Here is a 17,117-nt window from a genome sequence, read left to right on the forward strand (position 1 = left end):
GGCAGTGAGGAAAATACCAAGAATTCCTTCTCTCTGCCCTGCATACTCCATTTTAGACAGGAAGATGGAGAAGGCCTGAACCTCCCTCCCCCTGTCAGCTTCCACTAGGGCAGCGCCTGCATATTAGAATCAACTTCTGGAGCTTTTTAAAAGCCGTGCCAGGTCAACAGAATATCTGTGGCCAGGGACCAGGCATAGCATTTATTTAACCTCCAAGGGGATCCGCTGAGCAGCCTGTACTGCGAGCCACTGCCCATGTCTTGCTTCATGGTCACACTGGGTGGGGGCTGGGAGCGAGCTGGACTAGAGTTCAGAGAGGCTGCCATCTAACACGTCCTGGCCTCAGCCTCACCTGGGGAGGTACCCGGCGGCTGCCAGGGTGATGGCGGGGAAGCGGTGAAGACAGGATGGGACCAATGGTGGCATTTCTTTCCCTCAGCGGTCCTGCCCAACTTGCTTGGTTGGACGGGAAACTGACCAGGGTGACTGTGAGCCTCTGGGGGGCAGAGGCCAGGAGAGATGGGGCTTCTGAGGGATGGGGTGGGGCATCTTGGGCTTGCCCGTTTCCCTCCGCCCCTGACTCCCAGCCATCAGGTGGCCAGGGAATATCTCTGGAGCCACAGTCCCTTCCTCCATGTGGCCTGAGGAGGATCAGGCTGAAAATCGACAGTTTTCTCTGTTAAAATGGGGAAATGGGAAGAGGTGGCAGTTGTGAAGAAGGTTAGGGACAGTGTTCTCACCCTTTCCTGTCTTCCAGACACAAGACTTGAAACCCCTAGTCCTTCTCTACCGCTTGTCCGGGACGCGCCAGCCCCTCTGCTTCAGCTTTGGGGGTGAGCAGCTTTGCTCCTGGGTCTCAGATCTCTGCAGGGTCTTGTTCCTGACGGACACACATGTGAATCACAATATTGACTGCAGATACATTTATCCAGCGCTTACTGTGTCCTAGGTGCTTTTCATATGTGCAGAGTAGGTGTTATTTTGCAGACAGAGGAAGTAAGGCTGAGAAGCTAAGTTATTTACCCAGAGGTTTGTTGCCAGCCATCGAGAGACCCCTCTGATTCAAATCCAGGTTGGTTCCACCTTTTCCATGAGCACAGGTCTGCATTTGAAAGATGGCCCTGTGGCTTCCTGGATAGAGCTCAGCCTGAGCTGCAGCGGCCCTGCTGCCAGTGGGATTGATTGAGTGTCCTCAGAGAGGAGGGGCTTCGGGATTCAGTAAGCAAAGTGGTCAGCCTGAGAACAATGCGGGCAGGGTCACCGGCCTTGTTTTCTTTGTTCCTCCTAGTGAGGACAGGGCTCCCAGGCCTGTGAAAGTCAGAAGCCCAGAGGTTTCTGCTGAAAACCTGCTCCCATCTGGCAGGTTTTAGCTGGAAGTAGATGTGCAATTTCTACTGACTCTTCCGTTCCTTTGCCTGCTCTCGGTACATCCACTGCCCTCGTGGAGTTTCCCGAGGGAGTTTTCCGAGGGAGTGTCCTCCCTGCAGGAAGGACAGTCCCAGCCACCTGAGGGACCTCTCCCCCTCCACTGCTGATTACTCTCCCGTGTTGAACTCTCTCCTCTGGGCTCTTGTCTGCCTCCCTCACCTTGCCCCCTCCCCAGCTCCTGGCCCCCTGCCCTCTCCTCTCAGCCTGGTGGCCCCCTCCTCTTCAACCCAAGACCAGTTGGATGCTGGTGGTTTCAGCAGCCCTGTGAGCCCCGCCGCTGCTGGGGTCTGTGCCTCTTTTTCCTGCCCTCTTGTTCTTCAGGCCTCCACCTTGTTTAACTGATGAATTTAGTTAAAAGCCAACTGCAGAATGATGCTGGAAGTGGTTGGGGCTGGAGGGGCACTAGAGGACAAGTGAGTTGAGGCCAGGGAATATACCCTTATTTATTTAAATGTATTCATTCACTCATTCAAGAAATATTTGTTGAATAGCTACTGTGTGCTAGGCAGTGTTCTGAGTTTGGGGAATGCATCAGTGGAACACAAAACAAATAAAAGGCCCTGTCCCCATGAAGCTGACACTCTAGGGGAGTCTCTGCATGTCCGTGGATATTGCCTGGTAGGCCATTTCACTTGTACCTAGAAGCCCACCTGCGTGCCTTTTCCCCCATCTCTAGATAGTGCAGAGGTCAGGAGCCATCTGGGACCTCATCCCAGCTCCACGACTAACTAGCTCTGTGACCTTGGGCAAATGCTTCTGTTTCCTCGTCTGTAAGATGGGGGTAGAAATAGTATCTACTTTAGAGGGTATTGACATTTTGTGAGATAAGTGAAGTGCTTAGATTTAGGTGCCTGTCTTCATAAGTGCTTAAATATCAATGTATTATTTATGAAATAAGAATGAATAAGCCATGCCCACATCCCTTACAAGGTGGCTGGGAGGGGAGGTGAGAGGAATGATAGGTTTCTTTCTGTACTGCCAAGCACCGTGTACATAAGGAGATCAGCTCTATTTTCCTTTCCAGGGCCTGATTTTACTGTCCCTCCAGAGGGGCAAGTGAGCTTTGACACAGTGAATTAAGAATTGATGGCCGGGCGCGGTGGTTCATGCCTGTAATCCCAGCACTTTGGGAGGCCGAGGCTGTTGGATCACCTGAGGTCAGGAGTTTGAGACCAGCCTGACCAACATGGAGAAACCCCATCTCTACTAAAAATACAAAATTAGCTGGACGTGGTGGCATGTGCCTCTAATCCCAGCTACTCGGGATGCTGAGGCAGGAGAATCGCTTGAACCCAGGAGGCCGAGGTTGCAGTGAGCTGAGATTGTACCACTGCTCTCCAGCCTGGGCGACAGAGCGAGACTCCATCGCAAAAAAGGAAAAAAAGAAGGAAAAAGAAAAAAGAATTGATGCAGCTGGGAATGGTAAAGGAGGGTTGGCCCATGAACCACTGACAGTCCAGGAGTCTAGCAGAGGCTGGAATTGAGGAAGATTGTTAAGGCTGCATCCTGCAGAGCAAGAAAGAATCCTGTGATCCTAAAGCGATGGCGGCTGCAGAGCTGGAGGCAGGGCCCGGAGTAGCTCTATGGGTTCCAGATAGCTGTGATCCCAACAGGCTAACATCTGGACTTTGGTTTCCCTTACCCCACCCCGTAAAGGGGAAGCCCCCACCTTGCCCTACCTGCCCATGTCTGAAGGTGGGCAGCATGTCCCAGAGTCCCAGTCTAGATCCCTCTCTCCAGGAAGGGGAAGGCCCACCACTGCCCAGGGAAGCCTCAGATCCTTGGGAGATGAGGGGATGTCTAGGAATCCAGATTACTCAGTCAGCACAGCGAGTGTCTGGGAAGGTAGGGTTGGGGCAGCTGGCCGTCTGAAGCTCTGGGCAAGGGCACACTTGGCTGTTTCCTCGCTGGAGCAACAGAATGAGGGCTGGTCAGAGTGGCTGAACTGGTTTTAGGGGACTGTTTTTTCAGCTGGTGGGAAGGGGGTGGAAGTATGCACAGGCCTTTTTCCTGTGGCCTTGATGGGGACAGGAGATAGGAGAACAGCAGTTAGGACCCAGATGGGCCTGGGTTCTAGTCCTGGCTTCATTGTTTTTAGCACTTTCTTAACCCCTCTAAGCCTCAAATCCTCAGTTGCAAAGTGGAAAAAATTATAGTATCTTCCCAGCAGGATTCTGTCCTCACTAAATGAGCTAAAGGCACATAAAATGCTGAGCCCAACTCTTGACACATAGGAAGCCCTCCGTAAATCACAGCTGCTTTATGATGACGGTGACGGAGGCAGGGAACTCTACTCCGTTCCCAAACAAAGCTGGGCCTGGGCTGTGTGCAGGCTCCCCTTTTCCCGTCACTCTCCAGGCTTGTATGGAAAATGAAAATATTGTCTCGTGTGAATTTGGGAGCCAAGTTAAAGAATCCAGCCAGTGAACAGGGGCCACCTCCTCCCGCGAAAGCTGTTTCCCTAACCCCGAGGACGGGACGCCTTGTCTGTCAGGGTGTTTACCTGGCTCTCCTACGTCCCTCCCCCTAACCCAGTGATGGCCTCAGTCCTGGGTCAGCTTTTCTGTTCTGGAAGACCAATTAAAGCCCCCCCTCTTCCTGCATAATCCCAACCATGATCACTGAGGTATCCACAGATACACATGGTGGGAATAGGGAGCTGGCACCCCAGATTCACATCCAGACCTCAGCTCCCTGAGCCCGGCTTTCCTCTTCTGCCAAGTGATACCTGGCAGAATGACAGGAAGAGCCAGTTAGGTAACATGTGTAAAAGCCCCGGCGAGGGGTGTCTGACATACAGCAGCCCTAGTACCGCTTCTCTCCACTAGCACTTGTGTAGAGCCAGAGCATCTCCCATCACCCATTAGAATAAACATATGAGGAGGTCTGATATTCTGTCCATTCACTGCAGTATCCTCACTGCCTAGAACAGTGCCTGGCACATGCAACATTCCTCCTTAGAAAGCATTTCCAGACACTTCCAAAAGGCACTACCACCCCAGTGGAGAACCCCTGTTCCAGACATACCTTCCACAACACCCTTGATGGATGCTGGCTACCCCGGTCTAAATACTTTGCATTATCAGAAATTGATTACTACAAGGAGTAGCCCTTTGTAGACTCATTATCCAAAACAGCCACCCCATCTCCCCTTTGACTTTTGGCCTGTTGGATAGCATATCATGTGAAGTCTGACACCCAGAATGAAACAAGGTTTCCCATATGTGGCCTGACCCTGCAAGGAACCAGTGGGCTTGTTACCTCCCAGCCGTGGATAGACCTGGAGTTGACATAGCCTGAGATTACATTTACTTTTCTTGGGACAGCCATCCTAGTGTTTGTTGATTCATGGTCAGCTAATATCCAGGGACTTTTCCCTTCAATCCTTTACCAGTCTTTTCCAATCCAAAGTGTAAGACTTAAACATTTAAGCAGATACTTGTATGTTGTTGATTTTGGCCCCTATATCCAGCCAGATGATTTTGAATCTTGATACTGCCATTGCTGCGTGTTAGCTATCTTCCCATCCCATCCTTATCCCCAATTTTGCATCCACGGCACATTGGATTGGTAAGCCATCTCTGTCCTCATTGTGCTGTGGTTTAAAATATTGAAGAAAGCCAGGCCTTAAGCATGATGGTGGAGACAGTCTGGGTTGATAATGATCAATACCTCCCGGGGTTGTTTGTCTGCCTTTGACTGGACCCAATTAATCCTGGCTCCACTGACATTGCTGTGTCTTGTCCACATGAGTTTCTTTAAGCCCATCTGTTAGCCGCCTTGCTGATATCTAGATGAATTCCATTCCACAGAACTTCAAGGCTTTGCAACCCCTTTGAAAAGGAGATGCACTTAGCTGAGCATGACTTGTTCTGGGCGAATCTGTGCTAGTTTCTAGTGCCCACCACTTCCTCTTCTGCATGTTCCAGACATTCTCCTCTCCCCATTTTGAGGTTTGCAAGAGTTCAGGTTTGTTTTCTGAATTTCTAGAATCCACCTTTTTCCTTTTTGTGAAAAATGGGAACAGCTTGTCTTCTAACATCTTTCCTGTTCCCCATGATCCCATGGGGGATGACCAGAGGTGGTGCTGCAGACTCACCTTTGGTCAGTGATTCAATTATCATTTCAAGATGTTCTTGTACGTTCTTATATACTCTTTTCTTGTAGGCCAGTCCCGCTGAAGATCGATATCTGAGATAACAAAGGTAGATGCCAAAGGAGAGCTGAGTGGTTCCGCTTTCTCTGCCATCTGTTTAACATTAACGTGACCCTGGTACTTCCTCATTCTCTTGCTCCAAACAGATTTGATGTTTTCGGAAACCCATTGGATGGTCCTTAGTATTTGTTTTAGCTCTGCTTTTGGCCTGTTAGTATCTGAATGTCCTTTAGCCATTTCACATTGAAATGGTCTGGCCAGCTAGACAGAGAGCTCTCTGAGGGTAGGGGCTGCCTTGGCCAGAGTTGGATGCGATGGTCCCCACTTTCCACTTTGATGCTGCACAGCCTTCCCAGCCTTGGAGATGCTATGAAATGCCAGAGGAGGCAGGGCAGTGAGCAGTGTAGTTTGATGGTCTGACAGACAGACATGCCGTCATGGAACATTCTTTGCAGAGTGTGCAGATCCACTTACACAGGCCAGCTGCTGCTCTGCAAATTGCACATTCCTTCAGAACAACCCACCCATACCCTTTTTTCCCACCAAACCTCAATCATGCCCTGGGTAAGTTAGAAACAAGGTTTTTCTGTCACCCTCTGTTTCTATCCCTCACTCTTCTGTCTCTTCTTTCTCAGTCCTTGGTTTTTATAGGGAATTTGGCTGAATGCCTAGCTTCTGGTCTGGATGGCCTACCCATCTTCAGCCCTTCCATCGGGGGGCCTGAGCCCCACGGAGCCCCAGATTTAGAGCCTCTTCTTAGGCAGCTTCTGGAGTCCAGGCCCTGCCAGCTGATAAAGCCCCATAGATAGGTTGAGGCCAGTGGTGATGGCAGAGTTAGGGCCTCGTCAGATGGAAACAGGTTTGCCGCTGTCAGTATTGCAGGAGTAGATAAGTTCCCCACACCTCTGCCCCACCGCCCCCTGCAGTCTCCAGGGGGATATCCCATCCCCAGGTGGCCTCTCACTTGCTATCCACAGTTACTGGAAGCTCTTTGGGGATTGATAGCACAATTATGAGTCACCCTGAAATGTACTCACCTTCTGATCTGTCCCTTCCCAGAGAGTTGCTCAGTCCAGGGTAGAGAGAGAAAGGGCTACAGGGAAGGGAGGGAAGTGAGAGCCGGTAGGGAAGAGGGTAGAGTCCTAGGCTGGCGGAAAGGAGGACCTGCTGATTTGCATGCCCTCTGAGGACAAGTCAACAGGGCACTGAGCTGACCTCAGCAGGTATCCTACAGTGGGCTGAAGGGTATATGGGAGGCCCCTCCCCAGCCAACCCCAAACAAGGACCTGGTCTCTGCAGATAGAACACCCTCCATGGAGGGCTGGGTGGGGTACAGGGGACCTCCTTGTGTGTGTCTGCCTCACATATGCTTTTTTTGGGAGGCAGAATAATCTAGTGCAGTGGTTCTCAAAGTGTGGTCCCTGTCCATAGCATCACCTGGGAACGTGTTTAGAAGTGTTCCTTCTTGACCTCCTAAATAAGAAGCTCGGGGTAGTAGGGGCCAGCAGTCTGTTGAACAAGATTTCCAGGTGATCCTGGTGCATGCTAGTAAGTTGGAGAATCATTGACTCAGTGAAAGAATGAACTCTGGAGCCAGATTGCCTGGGTTCATATCTTTACCTTGGGCAAATCAGGTAACCTCTCTGATTCTCTATACAATGTTTCATCTGTAACATGGAGACACTGCCACCTTCTTATTGTGATGATTAAATGAGAATGCTTACAAGGAGTTTAGTGCAGTTCTGTCAGTCAGCATCTGTTAAGTGTGGCTTCAGCTCTGACCTTTACTGTTTCTCATTTTAGGTGGTGTCTGATGCTGCAGGACAGGGTGTGGCCATCACAGGGAACCAGACCTTCAACAACTGGAACTGGCCCAATGCAATGATTTTTGCAGCGACTGTCATCACCACCATTGGTAAGTCTTCTGGGACCTGTAGGACACATACATCCATGTCCTAGCTCCTCAGAACCTTTCTAGAAACCCAACTCTGGTCACTCAGCCCTATTGGGGCTATAATCAGGCCAGTTGCAGGCTATTCTTTTGATACTTTCTTAGGGATTTAGTAAGTCCTTGCGCTGATCATGCCTGGGAAGGTTTCCATGAGTCTCGACCTGGGCTCTTTGAGCAGAAACAGCGACACAGCCTCATGGCCAGAGCCATGCAAGAGATTAACCAGATTGCTCATTGCAGAAACCCAGATCATGACTACTTACTAAGCTGGGTGTCTGTTTCAGTTCTCAGGCTGCATAGCCAACCAGTCCAGAAGTTTGGCTCAAAATGCAGCTTCTTCTCTTTCACCATTCTGTGAGCTTGACTGGGCTCAGCTGGCCAGTTCTTGCTTGGGCTCCCAATGCAGTGGCAGTCAAACAATGGCTGGGCTGGAGTCTTCTGAAAGCCAAACTCATCTGATGGCCCAGATGGCTCCTCCCATCACAGGTTTGACAGCTGATGCTGGCTGTTGGCTGGGAGCTCAGCTGGGGATGAAAACACAAGGCCTCTGCATGTGTTTTCTACCTGCATGTGGGAACCAAGGCGAAAAGCAGCAGGCTTCTTAGACCTCACCTGTCCAGCGTCACTTCCGCTGCCTAGACTGCTTCTGTTGTGAAGCCACTAAAGCTCAGATTCCAAGGGAAGAGGATTAGACAACACGTTGGTGTGAGCAGTTGCATAAGAAGGGAGGGAATTGAGGATGGCTATCTTTGGAGACCATCTACCACAGTGCTTCTGGGGAATCTACACAGACAGCATGTCTTGTAACTTGCACAGTGGTACCATATGGACTAATGGAAGACCTGTTGACCAGGCTTAGTCCCTGCCTTCAGGGAGCTCCTTGTATGGAGGAGATACAGCTCATGTCATCATAATTGCTTTATCAATGATCATGATCAGAGTATGATCAAGGGAAATGTCATTACTTAAGTACTGATAATAGATCAGTATCAGTTTATCTTAGAGAATGGGCTGTGTGTGTGTTGGAAGCAAGGCCCACTGGTTCAACCACCCCTCCTGTTCTTGGCCTCACTCTCTCCTTCCTCAGGATATGGCAATGTGGCTCCCAAGACCCCTGCTGGTCGCCTCTTCTGTGTCTTCTATGGTCTCTTCGGGGTGCCGCTCTGCCTGACGTGGATCAGTGCCCTGGGCAAGTTCTTCGGGGGACGCGCCAAGAGACTAGGGCAGTTCCTTACCAGGAGAGGCGTGAGTCTGGTATGTCCCCTACCCTGGGTGTTGGGCAGAGATGGGGGAACCATGACAGGTGAGGGGAGGACAGGAAGGCTCCAGGAATTGGACCAGGGATGGAAGGACAGATGGCAAGAGGGTAGTTTCACAGCTCCTTGCCCTCCTGGGTCAGGCTGGGTACCCAGCTAGCCTCTCCTCTAGCTGACTCCCTAGCCCTCCGGGTGCCTTTGCTGGGTTTCCAAGTCTCCACTGTTGTCTGACTTGGCCTTCTGCTCCCCATCAGCGGAAGGCGCAGATCACGTGCACAGTCATCTTCATCGTGTGGGGCGTCCTGGTCCACCTGGTGATCCCACCCTTCGTGTTCATGGTGACCGAGGGGTGGAACTACATCGAGGGCCTCTACTACTCCTTCATCACCATCTCCACCATTGGCTTCGGTGACTTTGTGGCCGGTGAGTCCCTGCCTCAGCCTCCCACCTCTTTTTCTGCTTCTTTGATTTCAGCACAGCAGACCTATGTTGGGGGTGCCCGTGGTAGGGTTCCATGTTCTGGGCACTTCTCTTACCCAGTGGGATTGTCAACCCACTCTGCCAGTTGCAAGAGGAAACCAAGACCCGGAGTAATGGCAGAAGACTCTTTTCTCTCTGGTTCCCTTTCTCAGACATGACTTTTTTCCTCCTCCTTTCCTCTCTGCTCAGTCTCTGATCTCCTCTCCCTCTGTTCTCCCATGACTCCTGAGCTTGGCTTCATGGAGGGCTTGCAAGTAGGGCCTTCTGCCTGCATGGTTGATACCTGTTACCCAGGGAGCCCCTGAGCCCACCAGCACCCCCTCCACGCCCTCAGCAGCCTTTCATCTTTCACAAGAGCTGAGGGAGCTGTCCTGGAGGCATGGCTTAGAGGCCTGGGGCTTTGTTCCTGCTATAGCAAGCTTAAAGACAAGGGAGGCCTTCTCCCCAGCTGCCCTGCCCCCAGCCCTGACACTCCCTCCTACTCCTCCCCTGCTTAATACAGGGAAGCGATGAGGTTCTTTGGCCCCTTTGTCTGAAGGCCTGTCACCAGCTGGCCCCAGCCATGCACAAATTTGTGTTTGTGGCCTGCACAGCATCTTGGTTCTTAATCTTCTTGACACCCTGTTTGACCCTGTTGACCCAGCAACCTCAACTTCTGCTCCAGAGGCCTCTGTTCTCTACCCCCTCCCTTTTGCCCAGAGGGCAGTGGGAGACCACTAGCCTTGTACTTGATGTATGTGGCATCTGGGAGCAGTTGGCTGAGTTGGGGGAAGAACAGGAAAGAGAGGCACAAACACTCCCCTGACCCTAGCAAGTCTGGGCCTGCTATCCTGGGCAGTACATTTGGACAAGGCACAACCCTGCCATTGTCCAGACCTTGAGGCCCAGAGCAGGCTAAGGAGATGCCTCTGGTATTAGGGAAGTACAGATGTACATTTAGCCATACTTTCTCAGCACCAGCAAGACACCAAACCCTGCCTCAGCTTTCTCATCTGTAAAATTAGTAAAAATAATAACTATTCATGAGTGTTGAGGGTAGGGCCTGGCTATATCAGTGTGTGCCCCCATTACTGTCATCATGAAACTCTGCTTGTGATTGAGAGCCTTGAGCAGGATTAACAGAACCACTCAGGGCACCTGCTATCTGAGCCCGGTCAGAGGAGGAGAACCGACCCAGTGACAGCACCTAGAGGAACCTCTAGTCTGATGAAAGAGGTAGCCCCCTTCCTCCAGGACCCTTCTGTAAGTTGCTCTTGTATCTAGTCGAGGGGGCAAATGGAATATGGGTCAACATGCCTGTACATGTAGTCGTAAAAGACATTTCAAATAATCCTCGAGTGTAGAAGAACCTTCAGAGCTGTAGAGGGTAATCCAGGAAGGCTCCCTGCAACAGGAGGGGGATGTGGAGCAGACAGAGCCCTCCTCCAGGTCAAGGGACAGCTGATTTGAGGAAGCCAGAAGGAGGAAGTCAGGAAGGCAGACCAGACCTTCAAGGAAAATAAAAATGGTTCAATGGTTCAAAGTATTTCCTGCCAGGGTAGGTGCTTCCTGGGTCATCCTGACCTAACCACCAGCCTTGTTTGTAATCCACCAGTGTGAGTCTAGCCCCAGCTTGGAGGGTGCTGGGGGCTCCCTTGTGTAATATCCATCTTTTCAGTTTTTAAGTGAACTGTACCATATACACAGAACAGCTGGGGATGGTAGAAGAATCAACAGAAAGGCAAATAAATACTCATGAACTATTTCTTGACCTGTGTGTTGGTTACATTGCCAGTCCCCCAAAACCCCTTTAGCTTCCTTCAAAGAGTCACTGTCTTGACTTTTTTTTTTTGAGACGGAGTCTGTGTCTGCTGCCCAGGCTAGAGTGGCAGTGGTGTGATCTTGGCTCACTGCAACCTCCGCCTCCCAGGTTCAAGCCTCCTGAGTAGCTGGGATTACAGGTGCCTGCCACCATACCCGGCTAATTGTTGTATTGTTAGTGGAGACGGGGTTTCACCATGTTGGTCAGGCTGGTCTCGAACTCCTGACCTCAAGTGATCCACCTGCCTTGACCTCCCAAAGTGCTGGGATTGCAGACGTGAGCCACCGTGCCTGGCCTGTCTTGACTTTTTGTAGTTGAGGAAACCGAGACTCAGAGACAGGCTGGATACTGGGATGGGGTCATGAATGACAGTGGGCCCAAGCCCTTCGGGAAGATGGGATAGTCCAGGGTCTAGAACAGGCCCCTTTCTATCCCACTGCACCCCCATCCTGTGCTCTGGCCTGACTCCTGCTCAGATCACACAGCATTGGCCATTGCACATTTCCCGGGCCCTGCTAACTCTGTGACCTCTGGACTGCCCATCTGCTCAGGTGTGAACCCCAGCGCCAACTACCACGCCCTGTACCGCTACTTCGTGGAGCTCTGGATCTACTTGGGGCTGGCCTGGCTGTCCCTTTTTGTCAACTGGAAGGTGAGCATGTTTGTGGAAGTCCATAAAGCCATTAAGAAGCGGCGGCGGCGACGGAAGGAGTCCTTTGAGAGCTCCCCACACTCCCGGAAGGCCTTGCAGGTGAAGGGAAGCGCAGCCTCCAAGGACGTCAACATCTTCAGCTTTCTCTCCAAGAAGGAGGAGACCTACAACGACCTCATCAAGCAGATCGGGAAGAAGGCCATGAAGACAAGCGGGGGTGGGGAGACGGGCCCCGGCCCAGGGCTGGGGCCTCAAGGCGGTGGGCTCCCAGCACTGCCCCCTTCCCTGGCGCCCCTGGTGGTCTACTCCAAGAACCGGGTGCCCACCTTGGAAGAGGTGTCACAGACACTGAGGAGCAAAGGCCATGTATCAAGGCCCCCAGATGAGGAGGCCGTGGCACGGGCCCCTGAAGACAGCTCCCCTGCCCCCGAGGTGTTCATGAACCAGCTGGACCGCATCAGCGAGGAATGCGAGCCATGGGACGCCCAGGACTACCACCCACTCATCTTCCAGGACGCCAGCATCACCTTCGTGAACGCGGAGGCTGGCCTCTCGGACGAGGAGACCTCTAAGTCCTCGCTAGAGGACAACTTGGCAGGGGAGGAGAGCCCCCAGCAGGGGGCCGAAGCCAAGGCACCCCTGAACATGGGCGAGTTCCCCTCCTCCGACGAGTCCACCTTCACCAGCACTGAGTCTGAGCTCTCCGTGCCTTACGAACAGCTAATGAATGAGTACAATAAGGCTAACAGCCCCAAGGGCACGTGAGGCGGGGCCGGCTCCCCACCCCACCTTTGACGGCCTCTTCCCCCCTCACCCTGGGGTGTCCCGAGATGGCCAGGACCCCTGGCCCTGGTTGGGGGGCAGCCTTGAAACTGGGAGTGGGGGCCAGGGGCCTTCCTAACCTTCCATCATTCCCAGCTGGGTGCATGCCCAGGACAGGGCCTCTGTTACCCAGCTGATCCACACCCTGGCTGTGGGGGCGTCTGTCCTGAGCTTGGCTGGTGTATCTCACAATGCAAAGACATGCAGGCTGGTGGGACAGGTGGGCGGGACTGACCCTGAGGAGGCCTTGCCCGCATGGTTTTCACCCCACCATTTGCTGGAGTGTCACACGGTTCTCTGAGGCCTAGGGCCTCAGCTGTTTAAGTTTACCGGCATTACCGAGCTCGGCATTTGGAGCGGGAGCTCTGAAGTGTCTGGGGAGGTACCGCTGTGTGTGGGGTCAGGCGTTTCCGTGCTTTCTGTACCTCCGCAGGAGCACCCCCATCCCAGCTGTGGGCCTGCCGGTCAGGTGGGGCACCTACTACAAACTGTAGTGGGGTGGAGGCTGCTGGAGGTGGGAGTGAGGAGATGCGGGCAGGGGCTCAAACAGTCCTGACTCACGGGACCTGGAAACAAGTCCCATGTGGGCCTGGGGCCTGGGGTCCTCATCCTCCTTGTTGGTCTACTCAGGCCCAGCCCAAAGCCGTGTTCCCTGTCTCAGGTCAAGCAGTGGCAGACACAAGGCTTTCTGTGGGCCCCCGAGTGGTAGGAGGGAGAGTGGCAGGGTTACTGGAAGCCGGGACTGCTAGGGCTGGTGGCCAGGGAGCTGCAAGAGTGAGGCTCAGCTCTGGCTGGTTCTGCCCTGACCCCTCCTGCCTGCCGGAGAACTGCACACCCCGCCCCTTGGCCTGAGGAGCTGCACTCCCCATCCTGCTGTCTTCTCCTTCCCTGTGCCCTGAACAAGGACCTCACTGCCCACTTCCCCCTCCCACCAGCCCCCTTGGGCCAGGCAGGGTGAGGCCAAATTGCTGTTGGCCCACAAATGGGCGATGGTCAAATATGTGAATCAAGCTCCTCTCTCTAGCTACTGTCTGATGTGCATGTGTGTGTGTGCGGTGCGTGTGTGCGCACGCACGCCTGTGCACCCGTGTGTGTGTTTAAGGAAAGGAAAGGATTTGGGCTGGGGAGCAAAAGGTAATGTGAAAACTGTTGGACTGTCTGGTGAGGGTGGGCGGGACTTGCTGCTACTGGAGTTCTTGGCTTCTCCATGATGTTCCCCCTGGGGCTGGCCCACTGTGTCCTGAATGTTTTTGTTATTTTTTGTTTTATGTTTTTAAACTGCTGTTTTTATATACCTGGAATCTGTTGTTGGCTGCAGAGCCAGCGGTTAAAGAGCAGGGTCATCAGGATTGGGAGGTCCAGTGTCTGCCCTCCTGCCGTGCAACTCAAGTTGGGCCTTTCTTGGTGACGTCATCCAAGGCCATGATGTCAAGGGCCATGTCCCCAAGCAGAGGTGGAGAAGGGACACTGAGGTGAGCAAAGGCAGGAAGGGGCATCCACTGCAGGTGACTGGAGGCCGGGCAGGAGGCAAGTCATCAGAGCCGCCCAGCCGCCTTCACTCTCTGCCCTCTGCCCCACTACGGTGGGGCGGTGAGGCCAGAGCCCACCTCCCCAACATGTGAAGACCGTGATGGGCATGTGCCCACACTCCCACTTCTCTAGCCGTTTGCAGAGGCTGCCGCCCGGCAGGGGCCTGAAAAGGAACAGCCTCGTATTTTTCTGTGAAATGTTTTAATGAACTCATGTTGTTGCTGGTTGTCCTGGCATTGCACACACTGTATGTACATACTGGCAATATTGTCAAATGTAATTTATTTTAACATTTTTACAATAAAACATGAGGTGGACAGGCCAGCTTGGTGCGTGCTGTGTGGGGGGCAGGTTAGAGAGGGGTCGGCTTCTGGTATCTGAGCAGCAGGGGAGCCTGGGTGCATCCACAGAGGATAAGGAGGACTCAGGACTGACTGATAAGAGGATTGGATGGTCTGGAAGAGAGAAAAGAATGAAAAGGGGCGAAGAGAACAGGCAGAGGCAGGCCTCTGTGGGGAGGTAAGGATACGGGAGGAACATTGCAGTAGAGGTTTGAGAATCAGGAAGGAGTCGGAGGAGCAAGGGGAGAGGCAGGAGTGATCATGGCAAACGCATGTCACTCACCACTTTGTCAGGCACTAAATGCTTGCACTGAATAATGTGTGAGTGAACTCATTTGACCTGGCAAGAGCACTGAGGGGGGCAGTACCTCTCCATTTTATAGACGACGAAACAGGCACAGAGAGGTTGCGTTGTGCAAAAATCTCAGTGAAAATGGTGAACCTAGATTCAAACCCAGGCAGCCCAACTCCTGTCCCCTCCACCACCGTGATGAGATGAAAGAGACTACCTGTGGTTTTGTGGCACACCCAGCATCTCTGGAAAGGGCTCCTGTCTCCAGGTAGGTGGACCAGAGAACTTTAGCGAAGCTCAGGCCTTCTCAACTCAAGGGGTGGGCAGGAGATGTAGAGCCTGAGCGTGGGCACTGTGGACTGGGAAGAATGTGAAGGAAGAATGGAGCCAGGCTCAGCTGGGCATCTGTCTCCATCTGTCTAAAGGGAGGCTTTGTCAGGCTTCAACTGTTTGGGGACTGGCCCCTTCTATGACCGTTCAGGGCTCAGCACCACACAGGATGATTTCTGAGTTCATTGGAAAAAAATAAAAGGCTTTCAGGAGCGAACCACATTTTTCATGAGGGCATGGATGTGTTTACAAAGGATTATATGTATTTACCAGCCAATTCTGTAATGACACCATCCCTCCCTCTGCCAACATCACTCCCTCTTGCCCTCTCTCTGCTCCCCACAACCCATCTCCTGCCCCCATCACAAGACAGGTCCAAGGTTCTCTGGTTTTGCTTTAATCACATTCAGCCTCAAGGCAATAACAGTTCCATAACACTGTAAGCCCCACCTTTATTCAGCACTTGGCCTGTTCACAAACCCCATTGACAAACAGAGCCCAGGTTATTTGGCCCATCTACAGTTGAGACGAGAGCTTAGGGAGCATGACTGCCGAAGGGCGCCCAGCTGGACCGAGGCACAGCTTTGCAGAGCTGTGCTCACGGATGGTAAAACACAGACCCAAGACTGGGTGGAGGTGTGACCTTGGGTTACTGTGGCCAGGGTTAGGAGCTTTCTGAGTAAGAGGTGGGAGGTGGGTCAACAGCTAAAGCAAAAGGTGGGGCCCAGGAGGCCTCAAGTTCCCCAGGGTTCACAAGCAGGGGAGGGGTGCCATGTGGGGGCATGGGGAACATCCCATCACAGTCTGGGGAGCTATAGGGTGGATGGGAGTGGGGGCAGTGGAGGAGGCTGGCGAGTGGGTCCCAGATGGGTGGGAAGTCACTGGAGATGACACTAGCAGGGAAAGCCTTCTGTTGAAGTCATTGATGTTTTGTTGTTGTTACTGTTGTTTGAGACTGAGTTTCACTCTGTTGCCCAGGCTGGAGCGCAGTGGCATGATCTCAGCTCACTGCAGCCTCTGCCTCCCAGGTTCAAGTGATTCTCTTGCCTCAGCTTCCCAAGTAGCTGGGACTACAAGTGTGGGCCACCACACCCAGCTAAATTTTGTGTTTTTAAATAGAGGCAGGGTTTCACTATGTTGGCCAGGCTAGTCTTGAACACCTGACCTCAGGTGATCCGCCCGCCTCAGCCTCCCAAAGTGCTGGGATTACAGGCATGAGCCACCATGCCTGGCCGTCATTGCTGTATTTCTAATGCAGGACAGGGAGAATTGGATTGGTGAGATCTGCCGACTTGCTGGGGTCCTTGTGGGGGCAGCACTCCTCCTTCCACAGGCTCCATTCCCAGCAGGCTTCTCCGCTGTCCTAGTAAACCAGCACTAGCTCTCCACCAGCACCACCTGGACTCTCCATCATTTGTTCCACTAATGTTTACTGAGCACCTACTATGTACCATTATCCTCATTTTACAATGAGGACATTGAGGCAAATATAGGATTTTTTCCAAGCTGAAACAACTATTAACTGGCAGCAAAGCAGCTTCCCTGACTTGCATTCTCATTCCTCGTTCTACCCTCTAAGTTTCTGATCTGACGGGAGACATCCTCAGAGAACCCCGAGTCTGATGGAGGTGGGAGACAGCGTCTCCCTTCAAGGAGTCTAATCTGAGGGGGAGGAGAGCACAGAAGGACCCTGGGGTCCCAGCTGGGCCTCTTATCTCCTCCATGATCCTGGAGGAGGCATTTAGCTCCCTGCCAGAGGTGATGAAGAGAAACCAGGATGTTTGGGTTTCACCTCCCGACTGGAAAGGACCAGGCAAGATCATCATCAGCCACGACTGCATCTGAAGCTCTCACAAGCCTGGGGTAGAGTGGCGGGGAAGGACAGCCAGGCTGGGTTGCACAGCTCTGGGTGGGGCCTCCAGAAATGAGGCCCCTGAGGTTTGATCTCAGCTCTGCCATTCATCTCTCCATTCTTGAAATAATAGGTTCCCAGTTTCCAAATACATGCACAACTGGTCCAGGAACCAATGACAACTCGTGAATTGCCAGGATGTGTTTAACAGTGAAAACCCCTCCCT

At 52.7% G+C, this 17,117-nt stretch overlaps 1 protein-coding gene across 1 annotated transcript in view; it reads left to right on the forward strand.

The window, feature by feature from the left end:
- KCNK5 (potassium two pore domain channel subfamily K member 5) overlaps positions 1-14,400 on the forward strand; it is a 40,321-nt gene extending 25,921 nt beyond the window's left edge. Inside the window, exons 2-5 of the mRNA XM_001117117.5 lie at positions 7,388-7,499; positions 8,623-8,789; positions 9,046-9,214; positions 11,624-14,400. Coding sequence (XP_001117117.3) covers positions 7,388-7,499; positions 8,623-8,789; positions 9,046-9,214; positions 11,624-12,489 — 1,314 coding nt within the window. The 3' untranslated portion in view covers positions 12,490-14,400. The remainder of the gene's footprint in view (positions 1-7,387; positions 7,500-8,622; positions 8,790-9,045; positions 9,215-11,623) is intronic.
- Positions 14,401-17,117: the final 2,717 nt, after the last annotated feature.

Source organism: Macaca mulatta, chromosome 4 (assembly GCF_049350105.2).
Source record: "Macaca mulatta isolate MMU2019108-1 chromosome 4, T2T-MMU8v2.0, whole genome shotgun sequence".
Classification (NCBI taxonomy): domain Eukaryota; kingdom Metazoa; phylum Chordata; class Mammalia; order Primates; family Cercopithecidae; genus Macaca; species Macaca mulatta.